Below are 25,203 nucleotides of genomic sequence, written 5' to 3' on the forward strand. Positions count from 1 at the left end.
ATCTGAGTGCCGATGTCTGCTTAATGACGCAGATCTTAGGGAGTGGGTTCTTCTAAGGGCATTCCAAAGAGAAGCAAAATATAATTTAAAAAATTACCCTAGCTGCATGACGTTTCTTCAATTCATTAGGCAAATAATCAGTTGAATGCCCCTTAATGCTGTGTGCCTTTCTAGACTCCTCAAAGCTGCTTGGCAGTCCTACTGTAGGTGTTCGCTGTTCTCCTCCTCTTAATGACTGTTTCCATCCTCCCCCTCCCTGTAAACCCCCATTAACACCTGCTCATGCTGCTCAGCTCACCCAGACTCTCCTCCCTACCCCCCCCCACCCCACCTCCTGCCTTCAGACCTGCTGATCTCCCCTGTCCTGGTACGCTCCTCCTCCACAGCGCTTACTGCAATGCACTTGTGCATTTTCTTATGGGATCATTTGCTTAAATATCAGCCTTCCAGCTAGACTCTAAGGTCCCTGAGGCTAGTCATTGGCACACTTAGATCCCTTGCACCTGTAACATTGTAGGCCCTCCAAAACCAGCTGAATGCATGAATGGAAGAAAGAATCGAGAAATATTAGAACTGCACAGACCCTTAGAGAGCGAATCTAATGCCTTGGTGTTCCATATGAGGAACCAAACGTGCCCAGAGAGATGCGCCTAGAAAGAGCTGGAATGTCTCAGGGCAGCAGAGGAAGGATAGAGCCTTGATCCAGATTCACCAATCATCATCGTTATGATTTTTTTAAATACACACATTTTAAAATGTCTTACTCATGTCTTACTCATTGCTCAGATAAACATTGGCATTTTATAAAGTATTTGTAAACATTTAAAAATTTAAATGGTATACAAAGGTAAAAAAAGAAAGTTGCAGTTTACCCCAGGTGTTCTCCCCATAGGCAATCCTTATGAGGGTTTTGTGTAATTCTTCCTTGGTAAAACAAAACAAAAAATACACATACATTCACGCTCCAGCCCTAATGTTTACAAACCTTGAAAGACCTTACTGGGAGGTTATCTACTAAGCACAGATTTTTTTTTTTTTAATTTAGATATATCCCAAGCATTTAGGACAGAACCTTTCACATGGTTGGTGCAAAGATCCTACTGATAATTCATTTGGGATTACACTGAAATTAGGGGGGATTAACATCCTTACCATTTTGAGTATTTCCATGAGCACAGTGCATCTTTCAGTTGACTTCTTTTTCTTGTTCCTCTGGAAGAGAGCTTTCATGTTTCATTCAGCAAAGGTCCTGCACAGTATCTCATTGACTCTTCTCCCCCAAATTTTATTTTTTATGTAGTTGCTATTAGAAATGAGATCTTTTCTTGAAATGTTTACTGTTTATAAATAGGGATTTTCATGTCTTAATTTCATGACCCACAAACTTAACTGAATTTCCTTATTGAAGCTAAGGTGAGAGGCCAGAGAGTCTGACCCCAGAGTCCAGAGTTAGGGTTAGGGTTAGGGGTTAGGGTTAGGGTTAGAGAGAGTCTGGCTCTAGAGTCCTCATTTTAACCACAATATTAAATGGGTCTGTCGTGTGACAGCACAAAATTAGAAAGAAATATCAGTGTAAAAGTGATGATGGCTTCGGAAATTTTACTCTGTTCTCCATATTGTTCACAAGGCATCCGCTAGCCACGGGGGACCTTTGAGCACTTGAGAGGTGGCTAATTAAATGAGATGTGTAGAGTATGAAGCATCACATTTGAAAGACTTAGTACCCCCCTCAAAAAAATTCCTAATACCTGTTGAAACAATAATATTTGGATATTGGGTTACATAAAATATATTATTAAAATTAATTTCACTGTTATTTTTTTTAATGTGGCTACTAGAAATTTTTATTTATTTATTTATTTATAAAGATTTTATTTATTTATTTGACAGAGACACAGCGAGAGAGGGAACATAAGCAGGTGAGTGGGAGAGGGAGAAGCAGGCTTCCCGTGGAGCAGGGAGCCCGATGGGGGGCTTGATCCCAGGACCCCGGGATCATGACCTGAGCCGAAGGCAGACGCTTAACGACTGAGCCACCCAGGCGCCCCTACTAGAAATTTTTAAATGACGTGTGGCTCAATTACATTTCTGTTAGACAGCGTTGGGCTAGAGCTCTAGACAGAGCTGCTCACACACACACAGATGAACGCCCTGGGGATCTTGATAAAATGGAGATCCTGACTCAGTGGGTCTGGGCTGAGCCTGGGACTCTGCATTTCTTACAAGCTCCACAGTTAACACCTGGCATGCCACTGCCAGGCCACTTAAATCAGTGGCTCTTAAACTGCAGTGTGCCTCAGAATCATCTGGAAGATTTGTTAAGAAATAGATTACTGGAGGGGCACCTGGGTGGCTCAGTCAAGTGTCCAACTCCTGATTTCAGCTGGGGTCATAATCTCAGGGTCGTGGGATCGAGCCCCCCATTGGGCTCCTCGCTGGGCATGGAGCCTGCTTAGGATTCTCTCTGCGCCTCCCTCCCCCATACGACATTTAGATTACAGGACTCCACGTCCAGAATTTCTGATTCAGTAGGTCTGAGGTGGGGCTTGAACACCTGCATTCCTTGGGACCTCCTCTATTGCTGCTTTTCCTGAGTGTCCCTGGGTGCCTAGGATGGTGCATTCTCTCGTTCTCATTGTCTAGAGCTGATACGTGTTTATAGGAACAACAGTTGCAAGGATTTTCATATCTACTCTGTCCACGCTTTTATACGTGTTGCAGTTTTCCGCTCGTGCACGAAGGCCATGACAGTTGTCACTCCATTGGGGCTTGTCACTTGGTGGTGTGTGTGCCTCAGTCCTGCTTTCTGTCTGGAGTTGCCCTCCACCCTGTTCTGGCGACTGCCTTTCACCGAGCCCTTGTTGTGGGCCAGGCGCTGTATTAGGTGCTTCTCATTTCTCTCATTTCCTCATGAAATCTTTGCCACCGTCCTGTGAACCGGGTGACTATCCACCCGTTATAAATGAGAATATTGATGTTCCCCGAGCGAAGCTCCTTGTGCAAAGTCATGTAGCCGATCAGCGGGTCCGGCCTTAACCTGGTCTACCAGGCCAGGGCAGGTCACTTCCCCCCTGCCTGCCTGCCTGCCGGCATCCCTTCCTTCAGGCCCTGCTGTGACACTCTGCTTTGCCTGAGGTGACTCAGGCCCTGACAGTCCCCCTCCCTCCACCACCCAGCTCTCCCAGCAGCTCTCACTGAACCAGAAGTCGGGCCAGCAGGGAAGGAATGTGGGTCGGCTGCTTTATATGCAGCAGGCCTGGGGTCAGGGGCAGCCGGAGGCTCCTTTGTGAAATCCACAAAATAATCCTCTAGAGGCTAAATTTAGTATAAGGCACTTACTTCCATCTTAGATCTTGACGAACTCCTGGGACCCACGGCTCCACCCTCGTCCAGACCTCAGCCCAACCACGTTGGTTCGCTTGGCCCTCTGTTGGCTCTTCACACCTCAACTAGATGGAAGCCACTTAGCCTTTTCTTGTTCTCAAGAGCTTAAGGGGCAGCTTTAAACGGTCCTTTTTTGGAATTGGCTTCATGTCCTAGTGAATATCATTCTCAGCAGACAGCGTACGTATATAGGGTCTCCTCTCTGGGGCCCTTCCCACCTCAGTCGAAGGCTCGTGGGCCCACGCACCTGCTGCTCAGGCATCTGGTGTTCCTTCCAGGCCCATGGTCCACTTGGGACTCCAGTAAGGATGGAGCCCCCTGGGCACCACCTTCCAAACTTGGCCCGTAGCCATCCACGTCTCCGCATGTCCAGAGCCACACCTTCACACAAGCCATCTTCCCCCGTCCCTGGATTCCTGCAACAAACTCCCCCACCCCCCGCCCCCAGCCCTGCTTCCCACTGAGCCACTCTCCCCATGGCAGCCGGAGTCGTCTTTTTTCAAAACACCCCATCACATGACTTTGGTGCTTGAAACCTTTCTGTGGCTTTTCCAGTGCCTTCCATATAGAATCCATGCTCTGGACCCTGGCTTCCAGAGCCCTAACGAGTCGGGCCCTCAGATCCTCCTTCATGCACCGCCCCCACCACCACCACCCTGGCTCCAACCTGCTCGGGGTCACGCTTAAGCGTCCCTTGACCCGGAAGGCCCCCACCCTTGCAGGGCGGGTTCCTTCTTGTCATCCCCATCTCAGGTTAAAGGTCACCTCCTTCAGAGAGCCCTTCTCCAGCCTAGCTGTCTGCCTAGTCCTGCCAGGTCAACCTGTTTTGATACTTGCATTCCATATGCTACTATTTAATACTTTTCTTGTTGGTCTTTGCGTGTTTCCTGTAGAATATAAGCCCCAAGAAAGCAGGTTCTGGAACAGCGCCTGACTCATAGTGGGAGCTGAGTAAATATGGACTGAATACATGTCCCTCATCTGCCCCATCAGGAGGTCATGGACCTCCTCTTTCAGCCCATATGATCCCCTGGGAACTTAAAAAAAAAAATACAGGTCCTTGGGCACCACCCCCCAGGGATTCTGATTGGGCGCATCCGGGGCGGGGTCCCTGAACCTGCATTTTATTTATTTTATTTTATTTTAATGTTCTAAAGATTTTATTTATTTATTCGAGAGAGAGCACAGAGGTGAGGGGCAGAGGGAGAGAGAAACTTAAGCAGACTCTGTGCTGAGCATGGAGCCTGACGCAGGGCTCCATCTCAAGACCCTGAGGACGACCTTGAGCTGAAATCAAGAGTCGGACGCTTAACCAACTGAGCTACCCAGGCGCCCTCGGAATCTGGATTTTTGGAGGCTCAGGGTGATTCTGAGGCAGGCAGGCTGGAGATGGTGAGGAATGCTGCTACTGTTCAGTGAGCTCTTTACGAGCCATGACCCCATTTAATCTCAACGTGCTTCAAGGAAGTCGATCTCCAGGCCAGGGACTCTAAATGTATATTAAAAAGTTTATAATAAAAAAAATTTTTTTTTTCCAAACAGGTAGTACATTCACATGTATCCAAGATAAAAAACAATGAGAAATCCCCCTTAACACTGTCTCCCCTCCGCTCCCCCCCGCCCCCCATCTGACCCCTTCCCTGGCCCCTGCTTAAAACCAGTGTTACAAATTGCTTGGATACATTTTCGGTGCTTCCTAATGCAAACACAAGAAAATTTCAGCATATATTTTTATCTTCCCCCTTTTTAAACACAAAATAGTAATCCACACATGCTGTTACGTATCTTGCTTATTTCTCACTTAGCAGTATATCCTGGGGGATTTCTCGGGTTGGTTCATAAGGAGCTGTCTCTCTTCTGAGCTACCTAGCATTCCACATGCGAGAGGCATCATAGTTTAGTATTAAGCAGCCCCAGAGATGGACGCTGGCTTATTTATGCTTATGGGGAAGGGAGCGGTTACCAACAGTACTGCAGTATATAATCTTGGCACCTCTGCTATTACTTTGCATGGAAGGGTGTGCAGGTGTATCTGCATGGTGAATTCTCAGGAGCAAACTGCTGAGTCCGAGGCTCATATGCTTTTGTAATTTTGATGGATGTTGCCAGATTTCTCTGCATTGACCATTTTGCATTTCCACCCGCAATGAAGAAGAGTCTGCATTTCCCTAAACCTTTCTCTCTTTTTATTTATTTATTTATTTATTTTTAAAGATTTTATTTATTTATTTGAGAGAGAGAGAATGAGAGAGAGAGAGAGTACATGAGATGGGGGAGGGTTAGAGGGAGAAGCAGGCTCCTCGCCGAGCAGGGAGCCCGATGCGGGACTCGATCCAGGGACTCCAGGATCATGACCTGAGCCCAAGGCAGTCGCTCAACCAACTGAGCCACCCAGGCGACCTCCCTAAACCTTTCTCTTAAAATGTGTTGTCAAATGTTGGGTTTTTATGAACTTGACAGCTCAGAAGTGCTACCTGGGTATAGTAGCTTTTTTTTTTTTTCATCAATGGCTCTATTTAGACATAAATGACAAGCAATAGATAGCGAGTTTTCAAAGTGTCCAATTTGATGAGTTTTGAAATAGACACATCAGTGAAAGCATCACCACAGTCAAGATAATGAACATATCCCTTCCCTGCCAAAAGGTTCTTTGTACCCCTTTCTAATCAATTTCTTTCTCACAGCTCCTTCAACATTGATAGGCTTTCTGTCACTAGAAGACTACTTGCATCTTTTAGAACATTGATACAAATAGAATGATACAGTATATACCCCTTTTTTGGTCTGAGTTTTCCATTTCACATCATCATTTGAGGTTTACCCATGTTGTGTGTCTATTAACAGTCATTATTTACTGCTGAGTAGTATTCTGTTTCAGGCATGAGCCCCAATTTATTTATCCATTCACCTGTTGGGGGTCATTTAGATGCCTTCCAGTTTGGGATATTTGTTTTGTTTGTTTGTTTGAGAGAGAGAGAGAGCGCGCGCACCAGCGTTTGATGGGGGGAGGGGCAGAGGGAGAGGGAGAGAGAGAATCTCAAGCAGACTCCCCGCTGAGCATGGAACCTGTTGCGGGGCTCCATCTCACAAGCCTGAGAGCATCACCTGAGCCAAAATCAAGAGCTGGACGCTCAACCAACTGTGCCAGCCAGGCACCCCAGTTTTGGACTATTAAAAAGAAAGGTGTTAGGAACATTCATGTGTACAATCTTTGTATTGACATATGTTTTAATTTCTCTTAGGTAAATACCTACCCATTGAGGCAGCTAGGGTCCTGGACACACAAAGTGTGGGTACACACATCCCTTTTGACCCTCAAATCTTTGGATTCCTTCCTGACCCCATGGGATGGACTTGGCTTGGAGGAAGGCCACATTGGGACCTTCTAAAGCATGGGGTCCCATGTGGTCCCAGGTCCTGGCCCCCTTATCATGGGCTAAACTTGCTATTTCAATTGCATTGAGTACTTAGTATTTTGTAGGCATAGGGAATGCCGAGGTGTTGTTGTTAAGGAAATGGCCATTCTTTGGAAAGTTCACATTCTGGGAGATGGGGTAGATGGGTGAAGAGATCATTTTAATCCTGTGTGATGCATAAACAAAACAAAGATGGCCTCGGACCGTGTTGGCTCTGAGGAGCGCCGATCTAACACCTGCTTCCCGTCCTAGGCGCTCGTCCATCCAGGCAGCATTTGCTGGGCATCTGTGTATTTTCCAAGAACCACTGTATTTTTGCTGGAGCTAGTGGTGGTACAATTAATAATTTCTCAGAGACCTGTTTGTTTTGATGGAGTACCCAGATAAGGAAACCAACCCTTTGGATAGCATCATAAGTGACGTGCTGGGGGGAAGTTTCTAGTAAGCCCCACAAGGGCAGCTGCTGTGGTCGGTTTGTTCACTACTATCTCCCTGTAACACCGCCTGGGACGTAATGGACGCAGTATGTTTTTTATTGAGTGCAAGAAGCAACATGTATTGGGCGGGGGTGTTACCTGACACTGTGTTGTATTTGTTAGGGGTGACTTGCCGCAAGGAGGGGCGCTTGGGCTGTTACAAACGGTGAGTAGCATCCAGGTGGCTCAGGATATCCCAGGTGCCTCCAGAAGGCTGGCGCGGGAAGGGCAGGGTTGGCTGGGTAGAGAAGGAGGAGGCCGGACAGGCAGATGCGCTCCTTGGAAACTCTGCCAAGGAGCTTGAGCGTCAATATTTGAACTTCTCGGGAGACCGCTGACATGGTTTAAACACAATGGCATGCTAAGCTGTGTAGTTTTAGAGATTTGTCGGGTTGCTGTGGGCGGGATGGACAGGAGGGGGCCAGATTAGGAGAGGCAAGACAAGCAGAGAGGAGGCTTTTGAAGGAAACATGGAGAAAGATGGTGTGGCCTGCCTAGGACAGTGACCCAGGGCAGGGCTCGGACAGATTGTAGTAACTATAAAATCCGCCGGTGATGGAAAAGAAGGGTGCAGAGCCAAGGAACTGTGGAGAAGGTGATGACATCCAGTGTAAAGGGCCAAGTCCGTCCTTGACATTCTCCTCCAGGCTGGGTCTTCACCTTCAAAGCCAAGAGAAAGGTGGGGGCTTGTTTTTAAAAATTAAGATATAACTCACACACTGTAATAGTTACCTCTTTGATGTGTACTCTTCATTGGTCTCCATTATATTTACAAAGTAACCATCACCACCGTCTGATTCCAGAACGTGGTCATATCTCAGAAGGAACCCCCATGCCTGTCAGTCACCACCCACTCCCTCCTCCACTACCACCCCCACCCCTACCCCTCCACTCCCCCAACCCCTGGTCATTGGCCACTCACTCTATGGATTTGCCTGTTGGGGGCATTTCAGGCAAATAGAAAACCTGGATATTTTCAGGGAAACCAAGAGAGGAAACACCTTCCCTGCAGATTGGCCCTGAAATGTGTGTTGACGAGGCCCTAGAAGGTGATCGACTATGGGACAAGTCCTGTAGGGTTGGCTGGCAAGGCTCTGCAGAAGCCCCAGCACCTCTGCAACATTGGGGAAATGCTCGCCTCAGCGGTCTGTTGCTTTCTTCTTCCTTTTTTTTTGTAATTTGAGAAAGGGAGTGATCGAGAGAGAGAACACAAGCCGGGGGGAGAGCCTGAGGCAGAGGGAAAAACAGACTCCCCATTCTGCGGGGAGCCTGACGGGGGGCTCGATCCCAGGAGACCTGAGCCGAAGGCAGATGCTTAACCCACTGAGCCACTCAGGTGCCCCAGCTGTCTTCTTACTTAAAAAAAAAAAAAAGATTCTCTTGGTGCAAACAGACAACAGATTTAAATGAGAGGTTTAAAAAAAAAAAGTTACTAAATTCAATTTATTACTCTAAAACTGAGGTCTTGTTTTTGCCCCAGTCTGCTACCTAAGGGCTATGTGACCTCGAGTAGGTCCCCACCTCTCCTGGGTCTCTAAAGGCTCTTCCTCCATGCCCCACGAGACGATTCTGGGTAAGTGGCTTATATTCTAGTCACCCTTCCCAGGCAGGACTCTCATGTCAAGGACTTGTTTATTTGTTTGTTTGTTTGTTTTTAAATTTTATTTATTCATGAGAGACAGAGAGAGAGAGAGAGGCAGAGGGAGAAGCAGGCTCCCAAGGAGCAGGGAGCCCGATGCGGGACTCGATCCCAGGACCCTGAGATCATGACCTGAGCCGAAGGCAGACGCTTAACCATCTGAGCCACCCAGGCGCCCTGTTTGTTTGTTTTTAAAAGATTTTACCTATTTATTTGACAGAGACACAGTGAGAAAGGGAACACAAGCAGTGGGAGTGGGAGAAGCAGGTCCCCCTGCAGGGACCCCGATGTGGGGCTCGATCCCAGGACCAGGGATCATGATCTGAGCTGAAGGCAGACAATGGCTGAGCCACCCAGGCGCCCCTCATGTCAAGGACTTTTAGTGGTGGAGGGCTTCTTTCATTTTATTTCTCGCGGTCATAAAATACTTCATTCTCTTATATAGTAATACCCCGATTAATACCTTCACGTAAAGCTTTGCCTTCATTTTTGGCTATGTCCTACAGTGGAATTTCTGAAAGTGGAATGACTGGTTCGAAGGATATAGGCGTGCGTACTTCAAGCCGTTTGTACACCTGCTAGGTGGTTTCCCAGTGAGCTGGGGCAGCCGTTCTGTTTCGCCATCCCCTTGTCCATGCAGTGCTTTTAAATCTCGCGCTGGTTTACCTGGCTAAATGCAAATGATGGGTGGTGGTTTTAATGGGTATTTCCTGGCTAACCAGCGAGAGGAAGCATATTTTCAGGGGCTCACCGGCCATTTTTTGTTCTGTTTTTGTGATTTGCCTGCTCTGGCCTCTGTCCATTCATCCTCCGGGGTGGGCTGCAGGTCGCACAACTCTGGGGGCGCTCTTTACATTGTGTGCCCTGGGCCCAGCTCGGTGTGAATGGGGCCCCTGCATTTGGGCATGGTGCCCAGGCTGCTTGGTGCCTTGACTTTTCTAGAAAATGCTTCAGAACTCAAACAAATTCCAGGCGCCCTTCTAATCCAGATGCCCAGAGGACTGCCCCATGACCCCTAAAAGCCTGCAGGACCCCAGAGCATGTTAATAACACTCAAGAACCAGGCGCCTGCCTTGTCCCTAGCCGTTTAGGGGGTAAATTTTCTCTGAGGATAGATGGGCTTTTGAAGAGGACCAGGGATTACCAGCCGAGGTGTGGGTGAATCAAGCTACATAATGCCAACTTGGCCAAAGCAAATTCTGTTCTGAGTGACGGGCGATTTTGCTAAATGGCTTTACACACAGTGTACGGAAGGGATCCCTCTAAAGATGGAAATACCAGTCCATTATTGCGACTTCCAGCTTCTAAAAAGCAAGGCCAGAATTCAAAGCACGGTATCTCTGTGGCCAGAGCCCTCCAAAGCCGTCCAGAGAGGGGAACCATCTCAGAGGCCTCACTGGACCTTTATTTTTATTAAAACAAAGTCACAGAATCACAGTCCAGTCACATGTTCCTGATGATTGCTGCAAGGCATGTTGATTTCTTTGTTGTTTGGCCGAGGAGGAAGCGGAGACAAAGGAGCAGGGTGAGGTGCCCAGGGGCTCAGTGAGTCACCACGGTGTGGAAGCTTCTGGGCCTCACTTCTCTGGGTTCCTGTGTGGCCACAGAGGAAGGCTGGGCCGGTCAGAGCCCCTCCATCTGTGGGGTGTGCTTGGGGTTTTGGTTATCCAGAGAGGGACACATTGGCCGCTGGAGTGCTGAGAGTGGTTGGTGTGGTGGGCAGAGGCTTGTGCCAGGGGCGGGGCATGGGGACAGTACTAGTTAATGTCAGGGTCACCAGCAAAGGGATCTCGGGCAAGGGTCTTGGTCTCTCTGAACCTCAGCTTCCTGAGCTCACTGTGGCCTTGCCTCATTTGTCATTGGTTTATAGATATGTATGTATATATGTACACAAAGTGCCCGGGCCCGAGGTCAGCTCACTAGGTAAAAGCTATTGTTACTCTTGCTTCCAAACCCTATGGAAACTTCCTCTGGCCCTCCCAGCAGCCTGTGGGCCCTCTCCTCCCCAGCATGGAGTCATTTCTGAAAACCAGACCAACATCAGTCTGCTTTGGCCTGAATTATCCAAAAAACCCAGGGAAAGGGCGGGAGCCCTGTTTCCCTTCCCGTGGATGCACTCAGGGCCTGGGAAACTGACAGCCATGCTCCCTTCATGGAGAACTGGGTGTGAGACTCAGCCCTTGTTCCCACAAGGCAAGGGCGTGGGGCAGGTGGGGGGGCGGTCCTCCCGCCGAGGTGGGGTGCTGGGTCCACAGGGGTGCTCTGGAGGGAGGAAACACACGAAGCTTCGCTGTGCATGGTTGCAGTGGGGCCACCCTTCAGGAAGAATGTCCTCTGTGCTTGGGGCCCTGGGACAGGGGCACTCCCGTGAGTGAAAATCAGCCCTCTACTGTGTACCCATCATCCATCTGGGGTGGGCCTGGGCCCCTGCACGATAGATGGTCAGATGAGCATGGGATTGCAGGAGGACAGGAGGTAGACAGAGATCTCTCGGGTCCCTGTCCCACTGGGCTCTCAGCTCTTGAGCCATCCTGTGTCCCAAGGGCCCCGGGGAATGGCCCCCTTGGAGCCCAGGGCCTGAAAATCAGCAGCGCTGAGCGGTGCCCTGTGGTGTTCTCAGAAGGAAAGAACAGAGCATTTTCATTGCACACCTGGCCACAGGCAGCCCCCCTCCCCTGACCCCTCACCTCCCAGGTTCCTAGCATCTGGATTCAGCCTGCCCAGCTCCTGAAGGCCTGCCGCCCTATTAGAACCCTACCTGCCCTGCCTCACACCTGGATGGTGCCTCCATCTTCTTCACTTTCTCCCCTTGGTTCCCCATTTGACTGGCAAGATTAATTTTTTTTTTTTTTTAAGATTTATTTTATTTTTTTTGACAGAGAGAGACATAGCGAGAGCAGGAACACAAGCAGGGGCAGTGGGAGAGGGAGAAGCAGGCTTCCCGCAGAGCAGGGAGCCCGATGTGGGACTCCATCCCAGGACCCTGGGATCATGACCTGAGCCGAAGGCAGACGCTTAACGACCGAGCCACCCAGGCACTCTGGCAAGATTAATTTGAAAGAAATCTTAACCAGCTGAGCCCATTGAAAGAAATCTTAACCAGCTGAGCCCAGGAGGCATCTCTTGACTTAGTACTGTATATACTTTATCGCTCTGTTTTATTTGCAACGCCATTCTTCTTTTTTTATTATTAATACATGCTGATAATTTTAAAATCCACATCCCCCCCTCTGCAAATCTATTCCCCAAAGAAAGCCATTTCAACAATATAGTGCCAGTCTTTCTAGATTTTTCCATGCATAATACAAGTGGTTTTTTTTTTTATGTCTTTTCATTTTGTTTTTACAAAAAGGTGACCATAACCACAGATACTACTTATGATTTTCTTTCCCCCCTTTACTCCAAGAGGTACAGCCTTTCATGGCCATCCATAAGAGACCTTCCTCGTTCTTCTTTGGAGACTTCTTGGTGCTCCATTATCATCACCTGGGTCCCTTGTTGGTACCACAGAGATGGCTTCCTGTCTTTGCAGTCACAGACCAGGCCGTAGCACACATCTTTGCATAGATGGTTTTGTGCACGGGAGCAAAGATTATCAGAAGAATCAATTCCTAGAGGTGAAATTCCTGGGCAGAAATATCTTATGTGTTAAAAACTTCTGATAGTTGCTCTGAAAAGACTGGTGAGTAGGCTGTATCAGTAGATACCTCGTATCAACAGGCATTGGTGTGCCAGTTTTCCAGGGTACTTGCCAGGGCTGAAATCATAAAGCTTTGTAATATGCCAATCTGATAAGTGAAAAATAACTCACGGCGAGTGAGTTTGAGCTTTTATCCTAAATGTTTATGAGCCGTTTGTTGCTCCCCATTTTTACCGATCTCCCCGCCATTAGTGCTGATTAGCGATTTTGAGCATTTTGTCAGGTGCTTGTTGGCCTTTTATTTTCTTTGGACAAATACCTATTTAAGTCCTATGCCCATTTTTGAGTGGAGTTGTTTGTTTTTACGTGATTGAGTTTTAGGAATTCTCTCTATATGCTGGATATTACTCCCTTATCAGATATATAACAAACAAACATTTGCTCCCATTCTGTGCGATGCCTTTGTGTTCTGCTGATATTTTTGATGCACAAAGTTTTAAATTTTCATCAGGTCCAGTTTCTTTTTTTCCTTGCCGGTGCATTTGGTGTCATATCCAAGAAATCGTTGCCCAATCCAGTGTCACGAAGCTTTGACCCTATGTTTTATTCTGTAGTTTTAGTTTTATAGTTTTAGGTCTTTCGTTTAGGTCTTTGATCTATTTTGAGTTAATTTTTATATATGGTGTGAGGTGGGGGTCCAGCTTCATTCTTTTATGTGTGGATATCCAGCTTTTCCAGCACCATATGTTGAAACAGCTGTTCTTTCCCTATTGAACGGTGTTGGCATCTTTGTCAAAAATCACTTGATATATATGAGGGTTTATTTCTGGGATCTCTGTTCTGTTCCATTGGTCTATTATGTCTGTCTTTATGCCAGTACCACACTATTTTCATTACTGTAGATTTATAGTAAGCTTTGAAATCAGGAAGTGTGAGTCCTTCGGCTTTGTTCTTATTTTTTCAAATATTCTCCTGCCCCTTTCTCTCTCTCCTTCTTTTGGGACTCCCACAATGCACATATTGGTGCATTTGCTGTGTTCCGCAGGTCCCTTAGGCTCTTTTCACTTTTCTTCAATCTTTTCTCTTTCTTGACAATTTCAAGTCCTGTCTTCAAGTTTGCTGAGTCTTTCTGCTCAAATCTGCCTTGGAATCCCTCTAGTGAAATTTTCATTTCAGTTATACTTTTCAGCCCCAGAATTTTTTGGGGGGGGTATTATCTCTTTATAGATATTTCCATTTTGTTCATAGTTTATTTTCTTAACTTTCTCCTCGTTTTCTCTAGTTCTTTGAGCATCTTTAAAACAGTCATTTTTTAAGTCTGTGGTAGATCTGCCATCATTTCTTTTTCAGAGACAGCTCATATTCATTTATTTCTTTCCTCTGAATAGGCCATACTCTCCTGTTTCTTTGCCTTATGATTTTTTATTGAACACTGGACATTTGAATCTACTAATGTGGTAATTCTGGAAATCATATCCTCCTCCTTCACTGGGTTTGCTGGGGGTTTTTTTGGTATTAGTTTTGCTTATTATTACTACTTTAAATTGTTGTAGGCTCTCTCCGTGCCAAGGATCAGCCTGAGGTATAAACTTATGTCGTCAGGTCTTTTCTGAGCCCTTCCCTGGATTTGAACACTCACTTTCTGATGTTCCCCATATGCACAGTTGTTTTTGAATGTTAATCTTCATGTCTGGCTCCCAAAATGGGAAAAAGAAAAATGAAGGGCAGGGAAAGACACAGGCTCTTTAAGTCCCTTGGAAGTCTGTGTAGCTGAAGGGGGAGGAGTTTGTGGCTTTGGGGGGTGGGTAACTACACTGACCACCCCCCTCTTTGTACCTCTGTGATCAGAAGCAGCAATCAGAACACAGATCCCCAGTATCTCGAGAACAGGGTCTTTTACGCCCACCCTGGCTCCTACAGATTGTGTGCAAATTGCTCCAGGAACAGACAGCGGCCTCCCATGTGGCTGAGGGTTGGGAAGGGGTTGCTGCTACTGTGCTAAGAGCTGAAATTGGCCCAAATTAACCACAATTTATGGTTCAAGCCTTCCCCCCGGAATTTGCAAGCCTTCTGAAGGTAACTCCAGAATTCCTCTAGTTACATCAGCGAGACAGACAGTGATGTACCCAAGACCCCAGTCAAGATTGGCTCAGTCATTGGGCGTCTGCCTTCGGCTGGGGTCATGGTCCCAGGGTCCTGGGATCGAGCCCCACATCGGGCTCCCTGCTCAGCAGGGGGCCTGCTTCTCCCTCTCCCACTCCCCCTGCTTGTGTTCCCTCTCTCGCTGTCTCTCTCTTTGTCAAATAAATAAAATCTTAAAAAAAAAAAGATTACACAGTGTTCACATTGCTTTTTTAATTAAAGATACGATTTGCACATCCTCCCTTACGGATTAGTGTACATCTTCATCAAGTGCTTTAGAGGAAAGTGCCAAGTGTAATTTAAACTAGCGTTGAAGAGCAGGGACTTTGGAGTCGGGTAGATTTGAGATCTGTTTCTGCTTTGACATGTGTCACCCTGCACAGGGTGACTTTCGGCAATGTGAGTCTTCATGTTTTCACCTTTCAAGTGGGGATGTTACCCAGTTCAAAGAACTTCCTCAAGAGTTGAGTTCCTGAGATACTTCAGAGCCCTTACAAGTCAGTATTTTTATTTATTTATTTTTAAAGATTTTATTTATTTATTTGAGACAGAGAGAATGAGAGAGAGAGAGAGCGAGCACATGAGAGGGGGGGAGGGTCAGAGGGAGAAGCAGACTCCCCGCGGAGCAGGGAGCCCGATGCAGGACTCGATCCCGGGACTCCAGGATTATGACCTGAGCCGAAGGCAGTCGCTTAACCAACTGAGCCACCCAGGCGCCCCAGTATTTTTTTTTAAAAAAGGAACAAAACCAACAGAAGAACCAGCAAAGGAGGGCACGAACATGCTGTTCACAGAAGAAGAAAACAGACCATTTATAGCGTTAGCGAACCTATGGAAATGATGTCTGGCCTCCGTGATGATCAAAGAGATGCAAATCAGAGCAACAATGCAATATAATTTTTTTTTTTAATTTTATTTTTATTCTTATGTTAATCCCCATACATTACATCCTTAGTTTTAGATGAAGTGTTCCATGATTCATTGTTTGTGCATAACACCCAGTGCTCCATGCAGAACGTGCCCTCCTCAGTACCCACCACCAGGCTAACCCATCCTCCCACCCCCCTCCCCTCTAGAACCCTCAGTTTGTTTCTCAGAGTCCATCGAATGCAATATAATTTTTCAGCTATCAGATCGGCAGAGATGAAACATTCATGACACCTGATGTTGGCGACGGTTTAGGGAAGCAGGCACTCTTGCCCAATGTTGGTGGGGGTGTATGCCAGCTCTGCGTATTTGGAGAGTTGCTTGGCCTGTTTGTTAAAATTACCAATGTTTATACCTTGTATTCCACTAGTTATTCTTTAACAGCTCATTCTGCCTACACAAGTGGGCAAAATACGGGTATCGTTGCAACATCCTATCACGGGGGAAACAACCCACGTGTCCACGAGTAGGGAAATACTTACGATACAGCCACTCAGCAAAATACCATGCGATAGATCCCAGGAACCGGGGAGCTGTGTTCACGGAAATGTGTTCACAGTGAACCATGGAGTCAGAAAAGTAAAACGTCACGTAGTCTCTTAGGTTCCTTCTGATGAGAAAAACATTCTGATTCAGTAAGATCACAGTTGGCTGAGGACTGTTGTTAGTCATCACAGCTAAGTCCGGGCCCCTTTTGTTCTGTGCAGTAAGGGAGCCTCCCAGTAGTTAAACTTCATCAGACCATGTTATTCTGAGATGTTCCGCGGTGGTGAACACGCCTGAGGGCATGCGTGTGGCCATCTTGTTACGGTTAAAAGCTCCATACGTCCTAGAATCGGGAGCAGCAAGAAGTCGTTAACAAAATGATGAGTGAGTTCTATTTTGCAGTTGGCTGAGGAAGCAAGCATGTGTGGCATTTAGGTGCCGGGGAGTGCCAGAATTCATTTATTCGCTCAACAAACATTTCTTGAGCTGTGCATCGGGCATTGGGGTAGGGGTGAGAGTTACTACTACCTTTAGGTAAACAGTTGCTCAAAGTGCCACAGGATATGGAGGTGGCGACCTGATGCACCACCAGAACAGTGATAAAGAGGAACTGTTGACAGCATTAGAATAGAAGCTTCCTGAGAGCAGGGATTTTGTTCAGTTCACAGCACAATGAACAGTGCTGGGTACCCAGTTGCTTAACATACGGAATTTGCTGAATGAATGAGTGAACCCATGAATAAATGAACTGAGCGAGTCAGGGTCTTAACAGCTAACAGAAGACACACAGAATTTGAGGAGAGTCTGTTTATAAAGGGACGAGCAGTCGTGTGTGGGCTGTAGGTGACCCCCAAGGGATGGTGTACAAACCCAGGCAGATGGAGAGGCATTGTCACACCCCCAGGCTGGAGGAGAAGAGCGGAGAGAGGTTCTGGGAACTGAGAGGGAACCACACTCATGGTTCCCACCCTCCCCGGTCTCCTGCCGAATCTCTCCATGAACCAGAGGCGAGACCCGGATGCGGCCCACCAGGCTGCCTAGGGCACATCTGATGTTGCCACGAACTCCGGGCTCCTGGAACAGCGCAGGCTTACATCGAACTCCACAGATAACCCGTGAGAAGAGCAGTACCATTCCCCATTTGACAGCTGAGGGAACAGAATGAGATTAGTTGGGTAGCTAATTAGTAGGGTAATTATAATTTGTTATAATTAGTGCGGTACAAAGCTAGTGTTCTAGGAAATGCCAACACATTTGTAGAGATTTAAGTCCAGGATGGATCTCAGTGATTGCAGACAGCAGCGCGGCCGAGTGGCTGAGAGCCTCGGAGTCCTCAGATGGACCGGGTGGGTGAACAGGGTCAACTTACTTCTCTGGGCCTCATCTGTAAAATGGGATAATACTCGCCTTCAGGAATGTTTGTGAGGGTTAAATGAGGTAATGATTACAGCAATTTGGTACCTGGTAGACTCCACTAAAGTGGTAGGTGTTAATCAAAAGAAAATCTCAGCTCACATAAGCTATGGACATGTTAAGGCTTTGGAAATATTCCAGAATGCAAAGTGTGTGTTTTCTCTTGGGCAGAGGAGTATGGTTTTCATTTTTTGGGTATTTTTCAAATTTTAACCATGAATACATATTACTCTGATGGGAAAACAAGTTCCTTCCTCTCTCCCTCCCTCTGTCCCTCCCTCCTCCCTCTCTCCGCTTCCTCCCTCCCTCCTCCCTCTTTGCCTTCCTCCTCTCATCATTCTCTCCCTTCCAGCCCTCCCTCCCCCTCCCTCTTTCCCTCCCTCTTTCCCTCCCTCCCTCTCTTCCTCTCTCTCTCCCTCCCTCTCTTCCTTGAATCTGGGACCTTTCAGTGCCTTTCTGCCTCAGTTTCCTGTGTTGGTCCCCAGCCCCCTGGCCTCATGCTCTGAGTAGCCAGCATGGCTAGTCCCTGCAACAGCAGAAGGCCATGTTCCCCATCTGGAATTCAGTGACCTGATCCAGGCTCCCTGCAAAGCTGCCTCCCTCCTGGGGGTGGGGGCAGGTGGAGAGGTGGCCTAAGGCAAGGATTTGAATCTTGAGAGCTTTCTGACTTTGGTCCTAGTTTGGCATGTTTTCCAGAGGACTTCTCAGTGCTCAGCCTCCAGGAGCAGACACTCTGCTGCTAGACCCTTGGAGTCTGATTAGTTATATTAATATTTATAATAATCCTGCAAAATGGATATAATCTGCATCTTACAGAGAAGAGAACTGAGGCACAGAGAGGTTAAACAAATTTGACCAAAATCATACATTTGGGGGCCCCTGCCTGGCTCAGTGGGAAAAACGTGTGACTCTTGATCTCGGGGTTGTCAGTGTGAGCCCCACCTTGGGTGTAGAGATTATTTTTTTTAAAAAGAAAAAAGGTGGGATACCTGGGTGGCTCAGTTGGCTAAGCGTCTGCCTTTGGCTCAGGTCATGATCCCAGGGTCTTGGGATCGAGTCCTGCATCGGGCTCCCTGCTCAGTGGGGAGCCTGCTTCTCCCTCTGCCTGCCGCTCCCTCTGCTTATGCTCGCTCTCTCTGACAAATAAATAAATAAAATCTTAAAAAAAGAAAAGAAAAGAAAAAAAGGAAAAAAAGCTGCAGGGGGCGCCTCTTTGGCTCTGGTGGTAGAACATGCCACTCTTGATCTTAGGGTGGTGAGTTCAAGTCCCAGGTTGGGTGTGGAGCCCAGTTAAAATTTAAAAACAAAACAAACAAAAAATGATACATTTGGTAATTGGTAGAGCCATGTGAATTTGAGTCCTTCTGCCTTGGAATCCTGCCCTTCCCTTTCTTTTCTCAGACTTTTGTTTTTGGGTTTTTTGGGAGAGGGGGACGCTTTTGTTTTATTCTTTTTCGGATCTTCACATGTCACATTAGTTTCAGGTGTACGACATAGTGATTTGACAGCTCGGTATATTCTGCCGGCTCACCATCCTTTCTCGTACTTTCTGAAGCCCTCAGTGGAGACTTACAGGTTCTGATTTTCTAACGATAAAAGCATACTGAATTACATTCCGCATTAAGTCAGTACTGAATTATCATTATGGATTATCATTGAAAATACATAAGGTGGGAAGAACATTTCCACGTAGGTCCAGCCGTGCTGTCCGTATAAATCTGTATCTTGGTTCTTTTCCACGTAACATGATAATATGCGCCTTGTTCCACGGTATTAGGAATTCTTTGTAGACCTTTCCAATGCGTGAGCAACAGTCCCTCAGTCAGACCTCCCATTTGCTTCCAACAATCCCCTATTGTTGAACCTTCCCGTGGCTTCCTGTGTGTTGCTGTCAGCAAGTGCTGCGAAGAACATCTTATTCAGAAGGGTTTTTCTTCACCCTATTTCCTTAAGATAGTTTCTCAGAAGTGGAAATACTGGTTCAAGGGCTCTGCACATAGGAAGTCTCTGCCTACATATTGCCAAAGAGTCCCCAGAGGGTGGCGCCCATTCCTTCCCCCACCCCCCCCGGGGGGAAGTGTCAAGAGGATTCGGAGGGCACATTCCCAGTCTAACTGCCTTGTGTTCTTTCCCCAAAGCCTCATAAAGAAGATGGCCCAGAGCGTGGTAGAAGTCATGGAAGACGCCAAGGGGAAGGTTCCGGAGAACCTCCTGGCCAACGGAGGTAGGTCACTGGCGTGTTCTTACCCAGGCCTCTCTCAGCCGGTTCTAGCACATTGCACGCCCTGTTGAGGGTGCAGGGACCCAGCCCCGTGGAGCATCTAGATGGACACGTTGGGCAGAGCTGTACACCCCGTTTTGAGCTCAGCAGGACTGCTGGCTTGAAGACTTGCCCCTTGGCCTGTGGATGGTCCTGGCTGTGGCATTTCGAGAACATCTGGCATTTTTTACCCCGTAGAAACCTGCAGGGAGAATGGGGTCAGTAGGGTCTCGGAGTTGTTTGATCTGCCCGCCTTCTCTATCAGCTTGTGTTGTATCCTGCATGGAAAATTCCACCCGTCCCCCACCCCTGTCCCCACCCCCACCCAGCCCAACCCATTTCTCCCTCTCCCCAGATGAGGCTGGAAAATGCCTTCAGGGGCCGGGAAAAGCCTCAAAACTTAAGTCTTTAAGTTGTGCCCAGTAAATACACAGTTAAGACTGAACATGCTCTGGGTCATGTGTTCGCATTTGGAATTTCTGTCTCTCCTGTGCTGTAGGAGAGACCCCAGATTCCAGAGACATTCGGGCCCATTAATTGTGTACGTACAATCTGAGTGCGCTGAAAATGTGCAAGACACAAGCTTGGTGACTTCGGAGACTTTAGAATTAGGCGTTTGAACTCCGCAGAAGTCAACAGAACGTGTGACTCTATGTACGAACACTGAAAATGGGAGTGTAAATTCTGTATCTAACATGGCTCATTTGTTACATACCGATTCATAGTTTTTCCCTCTTGGGAACCATAAAAGGTTTTTTTATTTGCTTGTTTAAATTGATGAATGGAAATGCTCCTGCTCCCACATCTGAACTTGGCTTCGTGTGTTCATGCAATATAATAACTTCCCCTTATTACATTGCAGGTTTGAAGGAAAAAATGAAATATTTAAAGAGTAGGTCATAACGTTTGCCGTGAGTGTGCTTGGTGTGACGCCTGCATGTCCCTGGGAAGGTGGACTCTCAGTCTGGTCCTTGGGGTGTGGTGGTGATCGGGTCATGGTGGATTTCTCGAGTAACAACCTGGCACCTGGGTCACGATAGCCATATGACCTATCATCACCTTTATTCCTTTTCCCTCTTTCTCGTGTCTGCCCTGCTTCGCCCCCACCCCCCAGCCCTGCATGCTTCCAGGAATGGGGTGATCCTCTGGCTCTGGAGTTCAAGGTGGACTTTCTGTATCTTTTGGCTTGTGGTCTGCTCCTTGGCTTTGATGTCTGTCCTCAGTGCCCACTCTCCTGAGTCTGGCTGTTTTGTGGACCCTGGCAGCTTATATGTCAGGCTTAGCTTTGTGTGGCCCTGCTGGGGTCCACTCAACACAAGGGCTCTTCTCTCATGAGCCTTGCGGGGGGTGGGGGAGCGTCCCTATACCTCAATAGGCCATTCCTGGCTAAAAGGAGCCATTTGCTTTGGGTTTGCTCCAGCCTGCTCCAACCTGCTCAAAGCAGCAAATCCTTTTAGGACAAACAATTAAGGCCAGCAAATCCTTTCAGGAGGAACACAGATCTTTACAGATTGGAACTTAGCAAAAATACTTTTCCAAATGCAATCTGTTGGTGACACTGAAGTCTCTCGCTGATGCTAATAAAAAATTATTTTTGTTGATCAGCTGATCGTACTTCTCAGCAGGTAACTTGTAGGGTCCTAGACTGAGGAGCTGACTTAAGGTAGAGAGCTACTTTTCTACATAAAAACCTGGTCTTTAAGGCACGAGGATTTGAGCTCACAGTAAAATAGCGAACAAGATGCTTGCTTCTACTCAAAATTCACGTTACTTAAAGCTAGATGTTACCACTCATCGTCTCCATCCCCAGTGCATTATTAGCCCACTGCCTCTCATCTCAGGGAGGAGGAAAGCCAGCTTTATTTGTTTTACGTAATACGCTTCATTATCTCCAGGCCCCTTGAGAATCGGGTGGGTCCCCATGACTTCCTAGACAAGACGAGAGCTTCCAAGCCTTGTTCTGTAACCAGCCCTGTGCAGAGGTCAAGGGCTTGTGGCCGATAACTCTTGACATTCACAGTGTGTGTTAGCATAATAAAGGCTCTGAGAAGTACTGCAGTCCTGAGACCTGGTCAGACTGACTTTGGCTCAGGCTTTCCTGATATGATTTCCTTTGGGAAATCTTTTTCTTATTCTTCTGCAGAGCACCCACGGAACTAGTGAACTAGCGATTGACAGAATTAACTGGAGGGCTCAGGGCTGCCCCCACTAGGCAGGGTTTAATCCATCTCCCCCAGGGCAATGCCACGGGGACAAGCCAGCCGCAGCCGCAGCCGCCTTGGAGCAGCCAGACCCGGTCCTGGACCTTGGCCGGTCACCTCTCTGGGTCCTGGTTTTCTCCCCCGTCAGTGGACTTCATCCTTTACAGGCTCTTCGCCTTTCTTAGGCACCTTTTGTTTTGGCTTGTTCTTTGCCCCCAACTGAGTTTTGAGTCTGGAAGGAAGGCTGTAGATGCTTTGGTGCTGGGCAAACACACCGCTGTCTGGAGCAGGCCCTTGAACGGTCACCGAAGTTCTAAGCACCTGGAGAGTCGTCTGGCTGACCAGGAGATGGTCACGGGTCCCTCATCCTGCTCCCTGCCAGGAAGGCCTTGCTGTGGTTCTCAGATGAGGTCACTGTTACTCAAGAGCTGCCGCCTGTTGATTGCATGTTTTGATTCTGAGTGAGCCTGCCTGGGTCATGGTCTGACCTCACAGGCCATCCGTCCAAGCCCCGGATTGCTCCCTTGGAGGCCAGGCTTCTCTGACTTCAGCCGGGGGCAGGGAGGGCAGGCCTGTTCTTTCCCGGGTAGGCAGAGGGAAGGCTGCAGGGCTGGAAGGACAGCAAGGCCCAAGGGGACGGCTTGCTGCTTTCTAAGATGGAGGACCGTCCTCAGACCATGTTGTCACCGAAGGTGATGGGCGCCGACAGGGCGGACGGTCAGGGTCTGGAGCTGGTGCTCCTGACGTGCCAGGGGAGGCACAGGAGGAGGGGGTCACAGTAGCACACCAGAGATCTCAAGGGGCTTCTGTGCTGGGTGCCAGGCACGCAGAGGTGCTTGCTGTCCAAGAGCTCCTGGCCAGGGGGACAGCCCCGCGGTCCCGCACGTGCTGTGATGTGAGAGGGGCCCGGGGGGCCCCCCCGAGGAGATGGGCAGAGTCTGGCAGGAATCACAGGAGCCCCTCTAGAGGAAAGGGCCAACTCAATCTTCTCTGCTCTGAATGCCACAAGGACCTTAGCGTCTGTGACAATGCATGGGGACGAGTCATTGTGCAGTGTGTCTCTTCTAAGCCACCCACGTTGTGCAAGTTAGTACGTCACCGGAGTCATGAGGGAGATTCTTACGTGGGACGCTTGCTCTGTGCTGGGCACTGACAGCTCTGGGGACACAGAAATAGCCATCTGCCCTCGGGGAGCCTGGGAGCGCAGAGAGAATCGGGAGGATCAGGCAGCGTCAGGAGAGTCCGGGAACAGGCGAGCGTCCAAGGCAACAGTGGGATGGACAGTCGGCAGGCGTTCGGGAAGTGGCCCTTGTCCTGATGCTGAAGGACAAAAGCAGCAGAGAGAGAGAGAGAGTGGGGGTGGGAGGCGGCTTGGCTTGGGGGTGGTGTGCCCACAGGGTGCTGGAAGTGGCAGAGCAGGGAGGAGACGGGGCACAGATCCCAGAGCGTCTCCTGCCCAGCATCTCCTGCCTGGGGCCAGCCGGGGGGCTGGCGATGGCTCCAGCCTGGCCCACTGGGTGGGGGGGGCTCCCTGAGTGGGATCAGTTGCCACGGGAGGAGTCCTCCACCTTCCGGTTCTGCCTCGCGCTGTACCCCCACCCCCCATTATCCAGACATTCGTTCTGCTCCTCCCTGGTCTGTACATTTTTGTACAAAGTCTTCCCCTGCAGGGGGTGGCAATACAAAAATCCATATTAATACCCAATTTATACCCAAATCTGTATTAGCTCGAGGTGCCATAACAAAACACCAGCCTAGGGGGCTGTCACAACAGACATTGATCTCCCACAGTTCTGCAGGCTGGAAGTCCAAGATCAAGGTGCCCGCAGGCTGGTTCCTTCACTATGTCCTCACAAGGGCCTGGCCTTGGAGGAGCACATGGGGAGGGGGAGAACGAGCGAGCGAGCTTCCTGGCGTCTCTCCTTAATAAGGGCGCTCATCCTAGCGGATCAGCTCCCTCCCCTTGGCGCCTCTTGTCAATTCCAGCCCCATTGGAGCCTGAGGGACACCTTCTAAGTGCGAGTGAGCCAGACGTATCAGCACGTGGGTCTCGTGCGGAGATGGACCACCGTGCATGCTGCAGGGTAGCCGTGACCAGCCGTGGGGGGGCAGGGAAGAAGCGTGGTGCTCCGTTGCTCCACGGTCACCGTCAACTCCTATAGTGGACGTTAGCAAGGTGACTGGCGCATGCTGGTCCCATCTCTAAAGTGGAGATGATGATAGTACTTAATAGGGTTGAAAGGTAAGTTAAATGCACTAATTCTCGGGTCCTGGCCAAGGTGAACAATGAGTGTCACCTACCTGAATGGTTGTAAGGCCTTCCCACTTCCGTGCACACCCCTCTGCCAGCAGGCCGCTTACCTCCACAGAGCCCCATTTCACTTCGTCTGTGTCCTGGGGACTCATCTACCCTCGTGTCGGGCCCCAGCTTCCCTGGAGCTGAGCTCATCTCCTCTCCCCCTGCCCTGTCCCGTCCTGCTGCGCCCTTGCGGCTGCCCAACTTAGTGAGTGTCCCCTCCCTCTACCCTCTCACCTGACCTGGAAATCCAGGTGTGCCCTGGGCCTCCTTCGTGGGCAGTTGTCCTCTTGAGCCTGCCTTCCCTCTTCTGCTTCCAGAGCTTAGGCCCCTCTGAGCTGCTCCTGCTCTCACGCAGTCCCCCTGCCGGCTTCTCCCCGGCAAAGCCCCCACTGGCCCCAGGGAAGTCTCAGTGCATGAACGTCCTTGGCTGGCTACACAGCCCCCGGAGGCTTGGTGTCCTAACCTGCTTGGTGACCTCTCCGGCCCTGCTATTGGACTTGGAGCCATGTGTGGCCAATTACTGGCAGATAATGGGGCGGGGGGGAATAGGTGTCTCCAATGTCCTCACCCCAGGAGAAAGTGAGGACACGGCCCTCCAGGGCCGTGACCCTGCCCCGGCCCTCCTGTTCCATTGGGTTGTCCCAGACATTCCTGGGCCCCCAGGCAGGATGTCCTCCAGGCAGCTCGCACCCAGCACCCTCCCCCTCCGGCCGTGTGGCAAACTCCTGTCCCCTCCAGCCCCTGCATGAAGCCCTCCTTGCCCTCCCTGGGAGTCAGGCGCCAGCTCTCCCACCCTTCACACCCTGCTACGCTCCTGTTGCCATTCTCCGTGGTGTGAGGTTTGCCTGGTTGTCTCCCTAGGAGACTGAGCGCTATGAAGTCCAGGCGGTGTGGTCTCCCCCCCCCCCCCCCCCCCCCCC

The 25,203-nt window shown here is 49.0% G+C and overlaps 1 protein-coding gene across 5 annotated transcripts in view; it reads left to right on the forward strand.

Moving 5' to 3' along the window:
- ATP6V1C2 (ATPase H+ transporting V1 subunit C2) overlaps nucleotides 1-25,203 on the forward strand; it is a 53,450-nt gene that overhangs the window by 7,577 nt on the left and 20,670 nt on the right. For 4 of the 5 annotated variants that reach the window (XM_021697762.1, XM_021697763.1, XM_021697764.1 and 1 more), the window contains exons 4-5: nucleotides 19,662-19,747; nucleotides 20,646-20,675. In XM_021697762.1, the coding sequence (XP_021553437.1) occupies nucleotides 19,662-19,747; nucleotides 20,646-20,675 (116 nt within the window). Of the gene's footprint in view, nucleotides 1-1,890; nucleotides 1,920-19,661; nucleotides 19,748-20,645; nucleotides 20,676-25,203 lie in introns of all 5 variants that reach the window. The other variant, XM_021697765.1, reaches the window with a different exon arrangement.

The sequence above is a fragment of the Neomonachus schauinslandi genome, chromosome 10 (genome assembly GCF_002201575.2).
Source record: "Neomonachus schauinslandi chromosome 10, ASM220157v2, whole genome shotgun sequence".
Taxonomy (NCBI): Eukaryota; Metazoa; Chordata; class Mammalia; order Carnivora; family Phocidae; genus Neomonachus; species Neomonachus schauinslandi.